Source organism: Lepidochelys kempii, chromosome 9, assembly GCF_965140265.1.
Source record: "Lepidochelys kempii isolate rLepKem1 chromosome 9, rLepKem1.hap2, whole genome shotgun sequence".
NCBI lineage: Eukaryota > Metazoa > Chordata > Testudines > Cheloniidae > Lepidochelys > Lepidochelys kempii.
The window spans coordinates 28,392,898-28,410,231 of record NC_133264.1 but is presented as its reverse complement, the minus strand read 5'-3'; the positions used below and the strand labels follow the sequence as shown (position 1 = coordinate 28,410,231).

General features: G+C 40.7%; 1 protein-coding gene across 1 annotated transcript; it reads left to right on the top strand.

Annotated features, from left to right (window-relative positions):
- The first annotated feature begins 6,870 nt into the window (after positions 1-6,870).
- On the top strand, positions 6,871-16,397 carry TM4SF4 (transmembrane 4 L six family member 4). Its single transcript, XM_073358772.1, has 5 exons — positions 6,871-7,044; positions 7,333-7,422; positions 10,517-10,650; positions 15,235-15,424; positions 16,127-16,397. Exons 1-5 carry the CDS (start codon positions 6,871-6,873, stop codon positions 16,142-16,144), a joined length of 606 nt encoding a protein of 201 aa, XP_073214873.1. The 3' UTR covers positions 16,145-16,397.
- Positions 16,398-17,334: the final 937 nt, after the last annotated feature.

The window sequence follows — 17,334 nt, the reverse complement described above, 5'->3', positions numbered from 1 at the left end:
AATACAGACTAACACGGCTGCTACTCTGAATCTTGTCTGTATGTACATTGATCTTTTAACCATACTCTCTCTCTTTTGTTTTTTACTAAATTTTAGTTTAGTTAATAAGAATTGGCTGTAGCATGTATTTGGGTAAGATCTGGAATATTCAATAACCTGGGAGGTGATGTGTCCAATCTTTTGGGATTGGTAGAAACTTTTCTTTTATATGATGAAATAAGATTTACAGAAATTTTTATCGTATTTGACCTGGGTACCTGAATGGAGGCCTAAGGCTGGATTTAAGGGAACTGTGTTGTTTGAACTTCTGAGTAATCAGTAAAGTGATAAAGAAGCTGTTTTATGCTGGCATGGAAAATCTAAGTATTAGACTATCCACTAGCTTTTTGGGGTTTGGCTGCCCCATTCTTTGCCGTTCACTCTAATTGAGTGACCATAGCTGGCCTTATTTCACACCTTATTTCCAGTGCAAGAGGGTCTAATTTACACCACCTTCTGTATCTCCTGTGAATATAAGTGAGTACCGCATAAGAAATCTATGGCCTTATTAAACACTATGTTCCTCTAGTAACAGGCCAAGATGAACGGTTTCACTTGCAAATCCTAAACAAAGCCTAAAATTGATTGGGAATCCTTTCTCTCCCAAGAATTCCTTCCTATAGTAGGTTTCAGAGTAACAGCCGTGTTAGTCTGTATTCACAAAAAGAAAAGGAGTACTTGTGGCATCTTAGAGACTAACAATTTTATTTGAGCATAAAATTTCGTGAGCTACAGCTCACTTCATCGGATGCATACTGTGGAAAATACAGAAGTTTGTTTTTATACACTCAAATCATGAAAAAATGGGTGTTTATCACTACAAAAGGTTTTCTCTCCCCCCACCCCACTCTCCTGCTGGTAATAGCTTATATAAAGTGATCACTCTCCTTACAATGTGTATGATAATCAAGGTGGGCCATTTCCAGCACAAAGCCAGGTTTTCTTCCCCCCCACCCCCCCGTCATTCCCCCCAAACAAACCCACTCTCCTGTTGGTAAAAGACTCCAGGGAGAGACTGCTGAATTGGAATTCATTTGCAAATTGGATACAATTAACTTGGGCTCGAATAGAGATTGGGAGTGGCTAAGTCATTATGCAAGGTAACCTATTTCCCCTTGTTTTCCTAAGAAGTCCCCCTTCCTCAGATGTTCTTGTTAAACCCTGGATTTGTGCTGGAAATGGCCCACCTTGATTATTATACACATTGTAAGGAGAGTGATCACTTTAGATAAGCTATTACCAACAGGAAAGTGGGTTTGCGTGTGTGTGGGGTGGGAGGGTGTTGGGGGGGGGGAGAAAACCTGGATTTGTGCTGGAAATAGTCCACCTTGATTATCATACACATTGTAAGGAGAGTGATCACTTTAGATAAGCTATTACCAACAGGAGAGTGGGTTTGTTTGGGGGGGAGGAGAAAAACCTGGATTTGTGCTGGAAATGGCCCACCTTGATTATCATACACATTGTAAGGAGAGTGATCACTTTACATAAGCTATTACCAGCAGGAGAGTGGGGTGGGGGGAGAGAAAACCTTTTGTAGTGATAAACACCCATTTTTTCATGATTTGTGTGTATAAAAACAAACATCTTCTGTATTTTCCACAGTATGCATCCGATGAAGTGAGCTGTAGCTCATGAAAGCTTATGCTCAAATAAATTGGTTAGTCTCTAAGGTGCCACAAGTCCTCCTTTTCTTTTTCCTATAGTAGCACATTTTCACCTGTGTTTGTTTGTTTGTTTTGTTTTCCTAGTTTATTTCATTTATATAGAATCTATAAATTATTGTGAAATATCAGCTAGATTCTATCCATAGTTTAACTCGTGTAAATCCAGAGAAACTCCATGGACTTCTGTAGAGCTACTTAAAATTTAACTTGTAAAACTTGAGAACAGAATTTGAACCAGAGAAAGATTATGGAAATTCTTACTGTTGGTAGAAATGCTGATTGAAAACTAATTCTAGTGGATCTTAAAGCAGAGATGGTTAATTGAAAAGCCAAATAAATCAATATTTGCTTAAATATTACCTAAACAGTCCTTCAGATCTCTCGATCTCTCTCAGGGACATATTCAGTTCTTTTGCTCTTACGTATGCATATCTTTATCAGGGTATATGTCTCATCATTAGTTCAATTTCCCCTGTACTTTATCCATCTGACATTTAAATTGTCACCTTATAATGGCATCTAGAGCCAAACCCTGTTATGTATGTCTTATCACACATTCTATGTAGCAAGGAGCAATTAACTTATCAACTAGTAAATGCAAGAAATAAATACTTGTGAATAATTTAAGCAAGTCTTTTTTTGAAGTATGTAAGCATCTGATTTAAAGAGACCTTCTGAACCATCTGATTCTGCCCCCTGACGGAGACATTATGCTGGATTAGATGAACCACTAATGTGATGTACTGTGGCAAATCTTATGTTCCTACTAAGAGTTCTATCACACAGAAGAACTTTCCCAGAATCCATTTCCAAAATTCCATATGCTGCTATCACTGAGAGCTTTTGAGCTTTGCCTTCTGTTGTTTCTGATGTCTCTTAGTAGACCTTGTACTGGTCCTGTCTCACAACCTGGGGAAGAGCTGACTTGCTGCTCCCACTGTTTCCAAAATGAAGCAGAAGAAGAAGAAACATATTTTACTATATCAGGCCTTTCATCTCAAAATGACCCCAAAATAGTGTCATGGACATGCATCTGCCTCTGCAATCAGTGGCATGCTGGACAATGGAAAGAGTTGCCCAGGGACAAGGGAACAAATTCCTACTTGGAAAAAAAATGCCACTGGATCTTTAATATCCGTACATACAAGACCAGACCTTGTTTATTAAGGTCTCATCGAACAGATCCCAATAGAGTAAACAGTGTAGGAACAAATCCTGATCTCATTTATACTGGTAAAAATATGGAGTAATTCTACTGAAATCAGTGGAATAGCTCTAGATTACTCCGGGGGTAAATGAGAGCAGAATTTGGCTCCTAAAAACATCTTCTCAACATTGGAAGGATGAAAAGCTGATTTTTCATCCTTCTCAGTTTGTATTCGTGATTCCATGTAGTGCTCATATGAACCCCAACCTGGTGGTAACCACACTAAGCCATCTGTACTAACACTGCTCACCCCTCAGCCTTTTTCAACCAATTTGATTTGTGCTGGAGCATTGAAGTATAAAGAGTTTGGAGACTAAAACACCTCAAGGAGAACAGAAGGAGGGGCCTCTCTGTGGTCAGGTCTTGACTCAATCAAAGGCTTCTCTATCAGCAGGGTTCAGATTGAGAAGATCTTTGGGGAGCCTAATGCAAAAAGAGCAACCATCCAGTATGTGGATAGCATCCTCCACAGCACCACAGATACACAGTGGGCTGTCCTAGGCATGGTTGGTCTTGGTGCAGAGAACCATGCCACACCAGAATTAGTTAAGCTGACTCCAGAGGGGGCATGGGAATCCACAGCCAGGTAGCATTTTCATCCAGCCTGATGTAGGAGTTCCTGGTAGATTGTTCTGTTTCTTGTAACATGATCTCATTTCATGGCCATGTTATGCCATGAGACAGCTACTCCATGGAGAATGTTTGAAACAGGAAATTGAATGGAACCTCCCATATTGAGCAGGCATCTGACTCACTATTTTATTGATTCATGAGGTCTCTTCTATAAATGAACTAGTTCTTTTGTGCCTCAAGCTATTATATTTTACTCAGCAGTTCTTGGATTTCCATATGCTGCCAAAAAAAACAAACAAACCAGTTTTCAGTGGGTATCTGAGTTTCTAGCTATATATGTAAGCATGTTCATTTCTCTTAATTAAGACAACAATAGGCATATTAGAAACATATGATTATCAGTTAGCAGCCAGAATTCTTAACTGACTGCTCAGTACTTGCCTGGCTCCCAATATCTCATGGACAGCACTGTGTGGAAAAATCAGGAGATTATTACTAGTATTTGCTCAATCAGGGGAGTAGTTGGCTTAGGGGGTTAGCTCACTAACCTTTCACCGGCAGAGGTTCAAATCTCAACTGTTGGACAGATTTGGATAGTCTTACACACGCTGAAAGTACATTACTCCTCAAGGAGGCTCGCTAAAGTCAACTTGAATAAAGGGATCAGAATCTGACCTGAAGTCAGGTGTGAAAATGGGTTTTGTAGTTTCCTCCATTAACCACCTGCATCACTGGGAGAAGGACTGTACTCAGTACTACCACCAATATTGTTAATGATTAAAAATGAATAATTATGATGTGTAACGTTTGTTTGTTCCTCGTATTACAGTAGAACCCAGAGACCCCATTCTTTGCTTAGGAAAAGCAAAGGCTGGAATAGCAGAGTTATACGTCAGTAATAAGTCATACTGGGGAAGCCTACGCATAGCCTGCCACACCTGCTCAGACCTGTGCTTATTGTCCCTCGCTTGTATAAACGTTACATTTAGCCACAAAGAAGATTTCTAACATCACAACTTTTGACTTAAATATACACTGTCAGGCTTGGCATATGTGAAACATGACCTATTTTTCGTTTTTGTAAACAAGTGCTGTTCTTTATACACACTAGGTCAGATCCCCCAGTACAGTAACGCTACCTTACTACTCTGATGGTGAAAACAGCCCTAAAATTGACAGATTCGGCCACTTGAACATCCTCTGCCTAAGGAAATCTTTGGGTTGTGCAATGACATGGTTAGTGGCCTTTATGCTACCTGCCCTTCTGGCTTCTGATGCATGGGACTTGGCAGTTGCAAAGGCAGGCTGGCTGGGGCCCTTTACAGTCAACAGCAGCCAGTGTAAATTAGAGTAGCCCTGAGGAACAAAACTACTATGAGAAGAAAACTTGTTCAAAGTTTGAATGATAAATAGTTCAATGGTATCCTTTTGGGAAAAGTCACTTGTTTATGAACACAACTCAGAATCTAAGATGTCACCTTGGAGACTTGACTAGAATGAAATCCTTGACTTTCTACCAGTGCTGAGCATTAGTGTGAAACTCAGAAGAAGAGGGTCTTATGTAGGGGCTAAGTGTGAAGGAAAAGGTCTGAAGTTTAGCACATGTATTAAAAGGCCCTGAGGCCTGTTTTTAACTGAGGCACTCGTTTGAGGGTCATTCATTGCTCACTTTGGTTTGTTCCACCACATTTTGCACATGGCCTAAACCCTATTTGTAAGCTGTGCAACCTGTTGTGTGCTAGGTTTCCTGGAGTGGGAATTAAAAAATGCTAGGGACCAAATTTTGCACTGTTACACCCAGGAAACCCCGTTGGCTTCATTGACATTTTCATGGATGTAGTTCAGAGGATAAAGCCAGATTCAAAGACCATTGAAGTCACAGGGAGTTTTTCCATGTCCTTCAATGGACTATCAATCTGGCCCACACTTTGGCTCCACCACTCAGTATTTAACCGAAGAGCCCAGCAGCTTTACTGAGGTCTGTATAGAAAGTCCCAGATATCCGGTGTGAGCATGAACTGGGTGTTCTGTAAAACCAGGTTGGATTATTTGGGGGCTCTCCTTACTCTGATTGGCCCAAAGTCCTGCTAAGGGGCATAGAGGGGACATATTATGGGAACATAATGGGAAAGGTTCTCATAATGCACATAGTCATATCCACTTCAGAATTCTAACTGTGCACAAATGATATCTCAGCACTAAGGCTGTAATCCTCCAACTTGTGTGGATACACACCTGTGCCTGCATGGAGCCCATGCAAAATCAACTAGGCTCTTCATGAGCTCAGGGATCTGCCTGCCACAATTCTGCTTGCAGGATTAGGATCTAATGCCTGTTTCTGTTTAAAGGGCTCAGACTTACTGTCTTCACTCAGACAAAACTCTAACTGATTTTAAATGTAAGCTTTGCCTAAGGAAACAGTGTGGTGTCGAACTCTATGAAATTCTTCTTTAAGACAACAAAGAAAAAAACACAAAGAAGGAGGACGTTCGGTGCATCTTTTCTAAATGCCCCCCATTACTCCAGGATGCTAGTGGCAGAAGATGCCTTTATAAATTCTGCACACCTGCTGACAGAATCCATTAAGTATTTACAGCTTTGATTGTGCACTAATTCTTAGGATATTTCAAAATAAGAAAGGTTTCAGAGTAGCAGCCGTGTTAGTCTGTATTCGCAAAAAGTAAAGGAGTACTAGTGGCACCTTAGAGACTAACCGATTTATTTGAGCATAAGCTTTCTTGAGCTACAGCTCACTTCATCGGCATGAAGTGAGCTGTAGCTCACGAAAGCTTATGCTCAAATAAATTGGTTAGTCTCTAAGGTGCCACTAGTACTCCTTTTCTTTTTTCAAAATAAGAAATGCTTATTAGCTTGACCATCCTAAGCCGTTTACTGGGGATTCCTGACTGCAGCTGGCTATAGCCATCACAAACTGATTAATGACATGTTTTCTTTACAACAACAGCTAAGAATTATTTTCCAGTGTGGGCACGGACAGAGTGTTACAAAAATGACCATCCAGAACTGAACAAGATATTTTCCAATAATTGGACTCCAAATAACTGACGGTCTAGTCTGCGCTGGTAGAACATTAACAGAGGCTATTGGTCGTCATGGTAAAAAAAGAGGTTGGTCTGACTGTAATCTCATTTATGGGGTTCAGAAAATTGACATCATGGCAGTGAGAGCTTATAAATAACTGGAGCACTGGCTTGCTAACAGACTGCAACCTCTCCGAGGGAAACATTCTATAGGCTGAATTCCCCAAGGGCAAAACAGAATTGGATTTTGTAAATTACGCTGAGACACTCCTGTTTAAAACACTGACAAGAATAAGGGGTTTTCATTTTTCTTTAGTTTAGTTTGTAATTTTGTTTAAAAAGCATGTGTTCCGGTGGTTGTGCCAAGTGCCTGGGAATCACCCTCATTCCTCTGGCTGTGCTATGTACTCTAGCTAACATCTTGCTATTTTTCCCTGGAGGAGAAGTCACCAGCAGTAATGAACACATCACAGACGAAGTCTGGTACTTTGGAGGGATCTTGGGATCTGGTGTACTGGTAAGTAGACAAATCCTGAAATTTTCACTTTTATTTTCTAAAGTAAAAGGTTAGGGTTTTACTGTAATTCCCCTGCACTTCAAATACAGTAAAACCAACATTGCAAATGACTCTTGATTGTGCACTTTGTTTAATAAGTAAATAGGCAATTTAAAACTTGTTTTGATTGAGTAATGAAAATTTCAATTTAGTGATAAAAAACAAAAGTCACTGGACTAATAGATTAAAACATAAGGTTAACTCAGAATGGTCCAACCTAATTGAACTGTATTTTTTTATTGTTGGTAGATGATCTTTCCTTCCTTGGTATTTTTGGGCCTTAAGAATAATGATTGTTGTGGATGCTGTGGTAATGAAAGCTGTGGAAAGAGATTTGCGGTAAGTGGAAAAGAAGGGTGTGGCCAAAAAAAAAAAAGCCAAATGGTTACAAACAATAACATTTATATCATGTCTGTCCATGTATATTTATGATGTTCTAGAGTGTGACTATGTAGTGCATGTGTTTGTTGTCCATAGCACAAAGTGCAAAATCCTGGTATCCCTTTGTGCCTTAAGTCAAGGATTAATGATGTGCCAAGATGTTGTTCTACCAGGACCCCTTGATAGTAGCAAGACCACTTTTATCGTGCTGCCTTGTTGGCATGCCAATGCGATACAGCTGTAGCTCTGACATGGCTTGTTAAAAGTGGGTGCCAATAAAACAAATTTCTTAAAGACCCACATTTTGCTTTTCTCAGATGATAGGACAGTTATTTTTTTTCTTTTTTGACAGATGTCTCTTGCTCCATTACAGTCACAGTATAGCTTTACTGTGGCCCCTACACATGTGTAATGTGGATCTTCTGAAAAATATTACAGCCATTTCCATAGTATAGTTATTTCTTCCTTTTATCAAATCCACGTCACACCATAAGAAAGACCCTCACCACCCAACAATATTAAGCAAAGGGTTGAAAAGGGTGGTGGTATGGAGCATATGATAGCAAAATAATAGGTTAAAGTAACAGTGTGTTGAAAGCAGCGTTGTTGTAGCCATATTGGTCCCATGATATTAGAAAGACAAGGCGGATGAGGTTATATCTTTTATTGGACCAACTTCTGTTGGTGAGAGACACAAGCCTTTGAGCTACACACAGCTCTTCTTCAGGTCTCAAAGAGGAAGAAGAGTGCAAGAAGAAGAGCTCTGTGTAAGCTCAAAAGCTTGCCTCTCTCACCAACAGATGTTGGTCTAATAAAAGATATTAGACCAACCTTGTCACCTTGTCTCTCGGTGTGTTGAAAGGCAGCTGACAGAGACCTTGTCTCTCGGTGTGTTGAAAGGCAGCTGACAGGGAGCAGGTAGGGCATATACAGTGGTTGCTTCGAAATAAGATACAGCATAAATTGTGTACCTCAAATTGAAGTTTAAAAGTCGACTCCGTATCAGTGCCAGTTACAGGGCATGATACAGAAGCACTCTGCAGGACTGCATTTTCTTTTGTAATAGGTCTCCAATCTTTTAAGTATTATGACTTTTAAGGTGGGTGAAAAATTGTATTTCAAATGGAGGCAGGCCCAAACAACCCCCTTTCATCTCCCCCAGCATGAAAATCCCTACACTGCACCACTGCCACATTCTGGGGAGCTGAGACATAGAGTCCAGTTCAAACTTTTTCTATAATGGGCTCTATTAAAAATATGGATCCAAACACCCTGAAGACATTGAGGAATTTTGGCTCTGGAGCCGAATGTGGAGCTGAACTTTTTGGCTTAGGCTCATTTCTAATTTCAGATGCTACTTCCTCCATTTTACACAGTGGAGGGGTGGAGTTGCTAGCACAGGAGATAGCGTAGCTGCCTCCATCTACTCTATGCCCATGGAAAATACCTCTACTTAGGGACAGCAGACTTAGCGGGCTGGAGAATTTGGTCCAGAATCTTTGTGGAAGAATGCACTTCTCATACTCAGTAGACTAGAATGGGCCAGATTCTGATCTCAGTAGCATGGTGTAAATCCAGAATAACTCCACCAAAGTAACAATTACTCCAGATCTGAATACCTTCCACTAGCGCATTAAGTGACGTGACTACACATCTCTCACACGTTGTTTGTTCTCTCATCCTCTCCCCAGGACCTGGATCCTGCATCAAGAATCACTAGCACAATCCCCCCATGTCTGTGCAAAGTTGTGGTGATTTAACTAGGGCTCTGCATAGCTGCAGAGGGCTGCAGTAGTGGATCCCAGTGTAGGTTTAGGGTCCAAGTCAAACTTTTCTTCTTTATTGCTGAATTAACACTGGAGGGAATTAGTTAAGCTTAGAAGCCACATATTCCGTCCCACGAGACTCTTGTTGCCAATTTTCTGTCATAACAATTTATTATTCTAAATCAGTTCAGCTGTTGGAGACCTTTAATATCTACCACATATTTTGAACGGTTAAATACATTTAATACTTTGCAGACAGATTCTACCATCATTTCACCTAGGCAACTCAATTGAATTTAGCTGGATTGTATAACTGAGAACAGAATTTTTCCTTTCATGTTAATTTGAACACCAGGCTTATGTTATGGAATTAATATTGTCTTGGAATGATTTAAAGATTTGATTACGTGAAGGTAACAAAATGTTTTCGAAGTCCAAGAAAAGGCTTTGGTTTCTAAGTGATTTTTTTTTTTTTAAATAATCATGAAGAATGCCAGAATGACGTTCTTTGAAAACAAAGTCTTCATTTAGCCACAGAACAGATCCAGCATGTGTAGTAGAAGCACAGGCTTCAGTATAGTTTTCCCACCTATGTACTTCAACTCTGTCCTAAAAGGGCCTTAACCATTTGGTATGATATAATGTAGTCCATACCTCATGTCCACTCAGTCCTTTGCCTCTCGACTGAAAGTGCCATCTCTGCATTAGTGCCAGCTGTGATGTTGGTTATGATGAGGACAAGTATACAACAGGAAGAAAAGAATGTGAAAAGGGAGGGGAAATTTACAGAGGCAGAATATAATTAACCATGCCGAAATTTGATCAGGACGCCAAAATTAACAATTCTGCTCTTGTGAAATGTGCCAAGGCATCTTCACAAAGGGTTGGGACTTCAATTTTGGCCATGATCTCATCTGACAGACCCTTCAGTGTGGCACAGTGCCCCCGAACACCAGACAGGGTTAGTACTGATTGAGGGAAGTGTGTCATCTACTGAATCACCACTACCACTTCCTGTAGTCTCAAGGTGTTCCTTTGAGGTCTCCTATGCAAACACCACTCCAGTCTGACTTGGTTTAAGCTTCTAAGGACCAATGGGAATTGCAGGCACATAGTGGAATGCCTGCAGACATATAATGTACATTAGAGTCTAGTTACATAATGCATTTATCTTATAAGACTGTTCAGGAGTTAGGGTTGAGACTGTACTACACATTCACTTAAGCGGGCTACATTTAACTGTTTGTAAGAGGTCAAAAATAACTTCATCTTTTTCTCTCTATCAGATGTTTACTTCTATAATATTTGCGGCTGTTGGACTTCTGGGAGCCGGATACTGCTTTATTGTGTCAGCAGTTGCTCTAAATAGAGGCCCTAAGTGTAACAGTTACAATAATTGGACCTATCCATTTGAGAATGGGTAAGATACTGCACTGCATCATGCATGGGTTAGCTAGAAAAGATGTAATATAGCCACTCACTGAAGCGGTACTGCACTAAGGAAGTTTGTGATGTCATTTCTAGATTTAATTCTGTTGTGTAAATAGGGAATTGCACACAATCACATTACTGAGACTGCAGTGTGGCTGCCTGCTGGATGAAGCACATTAGTGTTGCTGTGGACTGTTACATGGCTACACAATATTCTAGAATAAGAATACCATCCCCAGCTGAAACTAGAGGTTTCAAAGAGCCCCAATTAAGATAAATTTACCACTTGTCAGTTTATTCCTTAGATTTTTAAAGCAGTATGGGGGGATAGACTAGAGACATATGACTGAGTGTCTTTAGTGGGAATCTCAGATCTGAAACTGAGGCTATTAATATTTAAGAGTTAGTCTTTATGTAATTTTATTTTGGTTATGGAAATTGGAGGGAGTTGTCCACACTATGCAGCTGAAACTTCTTTGGTATCATGCATTTGTGTCACTTGTTCAGATCCCTGGATTCCCTGGCAGGAGTTTAAGTCAGCAAAGTTCAAACTGGAAATAAGATGCACATTTTTAATCATGAGGGCTGTTAACCATTGGAACAGATATCCAAGGGATGTTGTAAATTCTCTGTTACTTGGAATCTTTAAACCAAGGCTGGAGCTCTTTCTGAATGATGTGTTGTAGTTCAGCTGAAGGATGTTGGTCAAGGTGAAGGAACCACTGGATGAAATCTATGCAGGAGGTCAGATTAGATCATCATAAACATCTCTTCTGGTCTTAATACTGTTACTCTCTGGATTAACAGAGCATTAGGAGTATCCAGAGGCAATATTAAAAAAACAACAACAACCAGAACTGGGTTTTGAAATAACCTTCACATTTTGATTGAAATTGGCAAAGCCCAAAAATGGCAATGAGGTCTGCCATTCCATCCTTCTCTCATTCTACGGTGGCTCAGGGCTGGCTTTTAGAACAGCAAGGGATGTGTTTGTGCTGCTGTGTTATCTAGGCATGAGATGAAATACAGGTGACTTGTCAGCATTTGATAGTTGGTTAGAAATGTTATTTCCCTTTTCTCATTGTAGTAGAATTTCCTTTGTTTTGTTTTAATAACAATGTAAAACCATAACAATTAAGAAAAATATTTGAGTCTGAAAATTTACCATTGTTTCCCTGATCACAACTCCCATTGAAGATAATTTAACATTTTGTAGCACCAAAGTCAATGAGAGTTGCATCCTCTAATCCAAGGTCAGACTTTGGTGCTTAAAGCATTAAATCTATGCCTAATCTATCCCTGAGATGAAATAAGAGCAATCGATGTACACTAAGGATGAATTTATCTTCCTGTGTTCTAAATGCAACCCTATGATTAATGATACGATTCTGTCATGGAAGTCATGAATTCTGTGACTTTCTGGGACCTCTGGGACTTCTTCTAGGGCAGGACTGTGGAGTAGCTGTCAGCCCCAGAGCTGCAAGAACAGGGGCCAGCCCTGGAGCAGCAGCCACCAGAACAGCTGGCCAGCGGCCAGCCCTAGAGGCACAGAGCAGTGGCCACTGGAACAGCAGCCTTGGTCAGCCCTGGTGCCACCAGAGCGGTGGCCATCGTGGCCAGCCCCAGGCCCACGGGAACAGCAGCTGCCAGAACAGCTGACCAGCCCCAGGGCCACCGAACAGCTGACCAGTGGCCCACTGCCAAAGCAGTCTGCTGGAGCAGTGGTTGGGGCTGGATTAGCCCCTCCTGGGCTGGAGCAGCAGTGGTCAGCCCTGACGCAGGATCAGTGGCAGGGCTGGAGGAGCTGTAAGCCCCACAATGCTCTGTTTGTCCCCCCTCCCCAAGATATGTTTAGTAAAAGTCATGGACAGTTTGCGGGCTTCCATGAATTTTTGTTTATTGCCCGCTGTGACAGGTTCCCCCTGGGTTGCTACCTGGAACTGGGGTACCACTGGGCCCTCTGATCCACCAGCCTGTGTTCTCTCTCACACTGTGACAAGCTATAAAGTCCTCCAAGCTTGCACTTTGACCAGCATTAACACAGGTAGGGACACACCCAGCTGCAGTTACACACAGGCTCTCTAACCCCCAGCCTACAACCCCAGAGCAGTACCGTCCTGCCCTGGTCAAATCTGGCCAGTATATGGGTTTAATATCCGGTTCACCTCTCCCTCAGTATGAAGAGAATCATGCACACTTGTGGTAACCAAGCTGAGATTTTCCCCAGAAACCTTAGTCAAATGCACACTGGTTTAGATTAAAACATAAAATAAGTTTATTAACTACAAAAGATAGATAGATTTTAAGTGATTATAAGTGATAGTAATCTGCTTTGATCTGTTTGCTTAGTAAATAAAAACGCAAACTGAGCTTAACATACTAGATAGGTTGGATATGAATTAGCAAATTCTCACCCTGAGCGATAAACAGGCTGGCATATTCTTAAGGCACTAGCTTTGAAGCTTGGGTTTCCCAGGTGTGCATACACAGCCGCACATTCCATCCCAGTTCAGTCTTTGTTCCTCAGGTGTTTCCAGGTGTGTTGTAGGGAGAGTGAGGTACCATCATGATATCATTTCCCCCTTTTATATCTTCTTTCCACTTGCTGGAAAGCTCTTTTGCTGTGACTTGGGTCAAACAGTTCCCATTGTGTAGTGCTATCTCTGAGAGGTTTCTATGGTACATAGTTCCTGGGGTAATCCTTGTGCTTGTGTGCATTTCCTCAATAAGCCATTAACATTGTTTGGCCTTTTTACTTTTGCACCTGAAAGGCTGCTTGTGGGTGTTTTCAACCTCACAACATGTTTCAGTAACTCATACATAGCCAAACTTCATCACTACACATATCATGATAACACATACAATCTGAAATATTAATGTCTAGCAGATCAAGACTTTTAGAATGATACCTCACAAGGCATACTTTGTACAAAACACATCCTAATTATATAACAGTGGTTATAAGGGGGTATAAGTGAATAAGGGGGTACCAGGGTGTCACCCCTGCGACCTGTCCCAGACTTTTACTAAAAATACCCATGACAGAATCTTAACTTTATCTATGATACGCATATGCATATTAGATGTACTGAATTTACCACTAGATGTCAGGGTTGCTCTATACAACTGCATAACTGGAATTGTGTTTAGTAAGAAAAAACACTTCACTTTCAAAGAAAGAAGAATACAAGCTTGGGTGACCACAGAACAGGCAGATCTTTGGCGTTGATCTTATTTGATGGTCCTTCTCATCTTCTTCCTTGCTTTAATCCCATTAGCTGTAGTTCACCCTACAAGTCCTCTCCCTCCAAAGTGCTCTGTTCGATGCCATATCCTCAATCACACCACATGCTAATATGTCTTCTTTTATGACATCCCACCACTTCTTGGGTCAGTGTCTGTTTCAGTCAGTCCTGATCTGTTGGGCCCTCTTACCCACGTTGTTGTCAGGACTGTGCTTTACATGACCCAAGCCATCTGAGCCTGCACCCCCTCATTTTTTCATCTAGGGGTGTTACTTTGACTTTGTCTCTAACATACACATTCCTCACGTGTTTTTTTTCTGTCTTACACCACTCATCCATCTCAACATTTGCATTTCTGTGGAACAGATCATTTGCTTATGTATCTTCTTTGTCCAGTACCCACCACCATACATTCAAACTGGATGGACTGCCATTTTCTAGACTTTCCCTTTTACTCTTCCTGGTATCCTCCTGTCACATACTACACCACTTATCTCTCTCCATCTGAGCCAGGCGCTTATTATTCTCTCTCTCATTTCAGCCTCCATTTCCCCATTTATCTGGATTCTGGAACCCAGACACTTGAAACTTTGCATTTTTGGTATTGTCTGCCCAGCCAGTTTCAAGGATAATGCTTCAGTGCTCACATTACTGAAATTACATGCTATATGTTCTGTTTTTTCTCTCTAGTTATTTTGATCCCTTATCTCTCCAACACATCTCCCTGTTTATTATCTACACCATGTTTCTACTCACTGCATAGAACAATATCTACAGTGCACAACATGCTCCAAGGTTTCTTCATTTGTGAGTTTGTTGTGAGGGTATCCAGGATGAGGATAAGCAAGAAAGGGATCAGTGCTGATCCCTGATGTACTCCCACCTTTATCGATAGCTCATCCGTTTCACCACTAGAAGTTTTAACTATTAATGTTGCATCTACATACTTGGCTTGAACAAGCTTCATATGAAGTTCTGGTATATCTTATCTGACGGTTCCTTCCTGACAGAATAAAATGAAGTATTTAATTGCCTTCAGAACATATTTATTCTTTCTTTACCTGCTCTTTGTTCGTGCTGTAGTCAGATAGAGGATGTCAATGTTTATAAATGCAATTATTTGAAATCAAAACTCTTTCATTATTCCACAAGCAGAAATACAAAGTGCCATTAATAGTGATATGGAAATTATTTTAGAGTCAAGTGGATACAGTGACTCACTTTTCAGATTACAATAACAACAAATTAGTAGCTACACTAGTACTGCTACTACTGATTTACTATTAGATCTATTGTCTTTCTCATTTGCTTTTTTTCTTTTTACACAGGAATTATCTAGGCAACACGACCATTTGGACCTTCTGCACATCACCTGAAAACATAGTTCCCTGGAATTTGACCCTCTTCTCCTTGCTGCTGATAATGAGTGGAATTCAAATAGTGCTTTGTGCCATTCAGGTTGTCAATGGACTCATTGGAACAATCTGTGGGGACTGCAGCTGTTGTGGATGCTGTGGGGTAAGCAAATTTGTGTCTTCTGCGTGTGATTACATTAATCAATAAAGGATGCAAATATTCTTACATTAAGCTATTACATGGGGCAATTGCAAAACTCCCGAGTGTGTTATGGAGAAAGGACTTCAATGTTGTTTTAAGTGACATACTGTGGAAGATTTAAAAGATACTGGGCCAGACTCTCAGCACTGCAAAGTTCCCTTTTCAGTGCTCTGGTGGCTTAAGGGGGACTTAAAACTGCCCTAAGTGGGCACCCGTGGATTTCCGGGGCATAGGGGAATCCTTAAATGGCAGAAAGCTGGTGGAGCCAGCTCTGCATCACCCCCTACTAGCCCTCATGAGGTACAAGGCATGTCAGAAGCATGGGTCATGGGTAAGGGGTAAAGCCCAAGGCCACAGCACTCTGGTGAACTCTACCAGCGCAACAGTTCTAAGGTGGATTTTGCAAGTTGGTGCAACTTAGACCAGCCCTGAATCAGCCCCACACAGCCTTGGGATAACTTGTACTAGAATAATTCCAGTTCAAAACCCCTAAAGCATTTTCTCTTGCTGAAAACATAATCTGAGTCTCTGACAAATTACAGAGATTGAAACAGCACACATTTATTGAACTGATTCCTGCAGGGCTTGCAAAATAATAAAATCCATTAAAACTCACATGAATATTAACCAATATAAATGATCTTTGTATTTTTTTCCTTCTAGGGAAACGGAGCTATTTAAAGAGAACGAGGACTGCAGAAATCTCTTCATGTGAGAAGAATCCCTTTAGAGGCACTTCTTTTGTATGTTACTTTGGTGAGCCATGTTCATCTGCACACTCTCTGACTAAGAAGGTCTAGAATGAAGGGCATTTCACGCTATTGTTATGAAGCCCTGACTGCCCTTTGCATGCCATTTAAATCCCACGTCCTAGAATGAATTAAGCCCAGCTATTCCATTTATATTTATTTTTGTAAAACAGCTTCCATTTGAAAAGAGCCTCTTCAGAGTGGACGTTCATCATCGCTTATGAATTAGCTCTCTGATTGGGGAATGATGAATGCTGCTAATACAAGTTCAGTTGTAATTTAATTGTATCTGTTTCTTTTTGACACTTATGAAATGAAAATGCAACAAATCTGTAACTTTCTTTTGAACTCTAGAATAAAGTTTTATTTGTTTCTACATAGAAAAGTGAAGATTTCTATGCTCCGGACGTGAGATCATTAAAATGCTCTTTGTAAAAAGACTTTGTGGTGTTAATGATTTTCATCTGAAGTCTAATGGGATTTTCCTTTTCATTCGCTGTGATTGACACATGGCATCTATCCTGCACAACATGATTATTGTGCATATAAATACAAGGGTAAAAGCGATGAGCACACTGGGCAGTGTGGAATGCAATCCTGCAGGAATGAGTGTGTTGTTACTAAGCCCCCAAGTTATTCCTGACTCATATCAGGAATTAAGCCAAAAAGGGAAATACATGGCAATTAATTATGATGATGATCTTGCTTATTCCAACATTGTCTTAGAGTCACCCACTATCTGTCTTATTCCAGTCACGGGGTATGTCTACACTGCAGTCAGAGATGTAACCACAGACACACCTGAGCTAGTTTTGATCTAGCTAGCTTGAATAACAATAGCAGAGAATCTGTGGCAGCACCTGCCAGTGCAGCTTGTACAGCCCCTACTGCCTGGCTTCATTTCTATTCATTTCTGTTATTCAAGCTAGCTAGATCAATGCTAGCTCAGGTACGTCTACACCCATGCTGCTGTCACACCTCTAATTGCATGGCAGGCATAGTCTATCAACTAATGATGTCAGCACACGGGACTGGAGACTTACTGCTTACTGTGAAAACTTGTTCTTTTTTCTACTTGCAAAAGGCAAAATTGATAGCTACAAAGATAGTGACAACTCCGTA

Bases quoted from the DNA above. Each gene is read 5' to 3' on its own strand.
- TM4SF4 (XM_073358772.1), top strand. From the start codon at position 6,871: ATGTGTTCCGGTGGTTGTGCCAAGTGCCTGGGAATCACCCTCATTCCT. The intron at 7,045-7,332 runs GTAAGTAGACAA...TATTGTTGGTAG, and splicing joins TCTTGGGATCTGGTGTACTG to ATGATCTTTCCTTCCTTGGT. The intron at 7,423-10,516 runs GTAAGTGGAAAA...TCTCTCTATCAG, and splicing joins GCTGTGGAAAGAGATTTGCG to ATGTTTACTTCTATAATATT.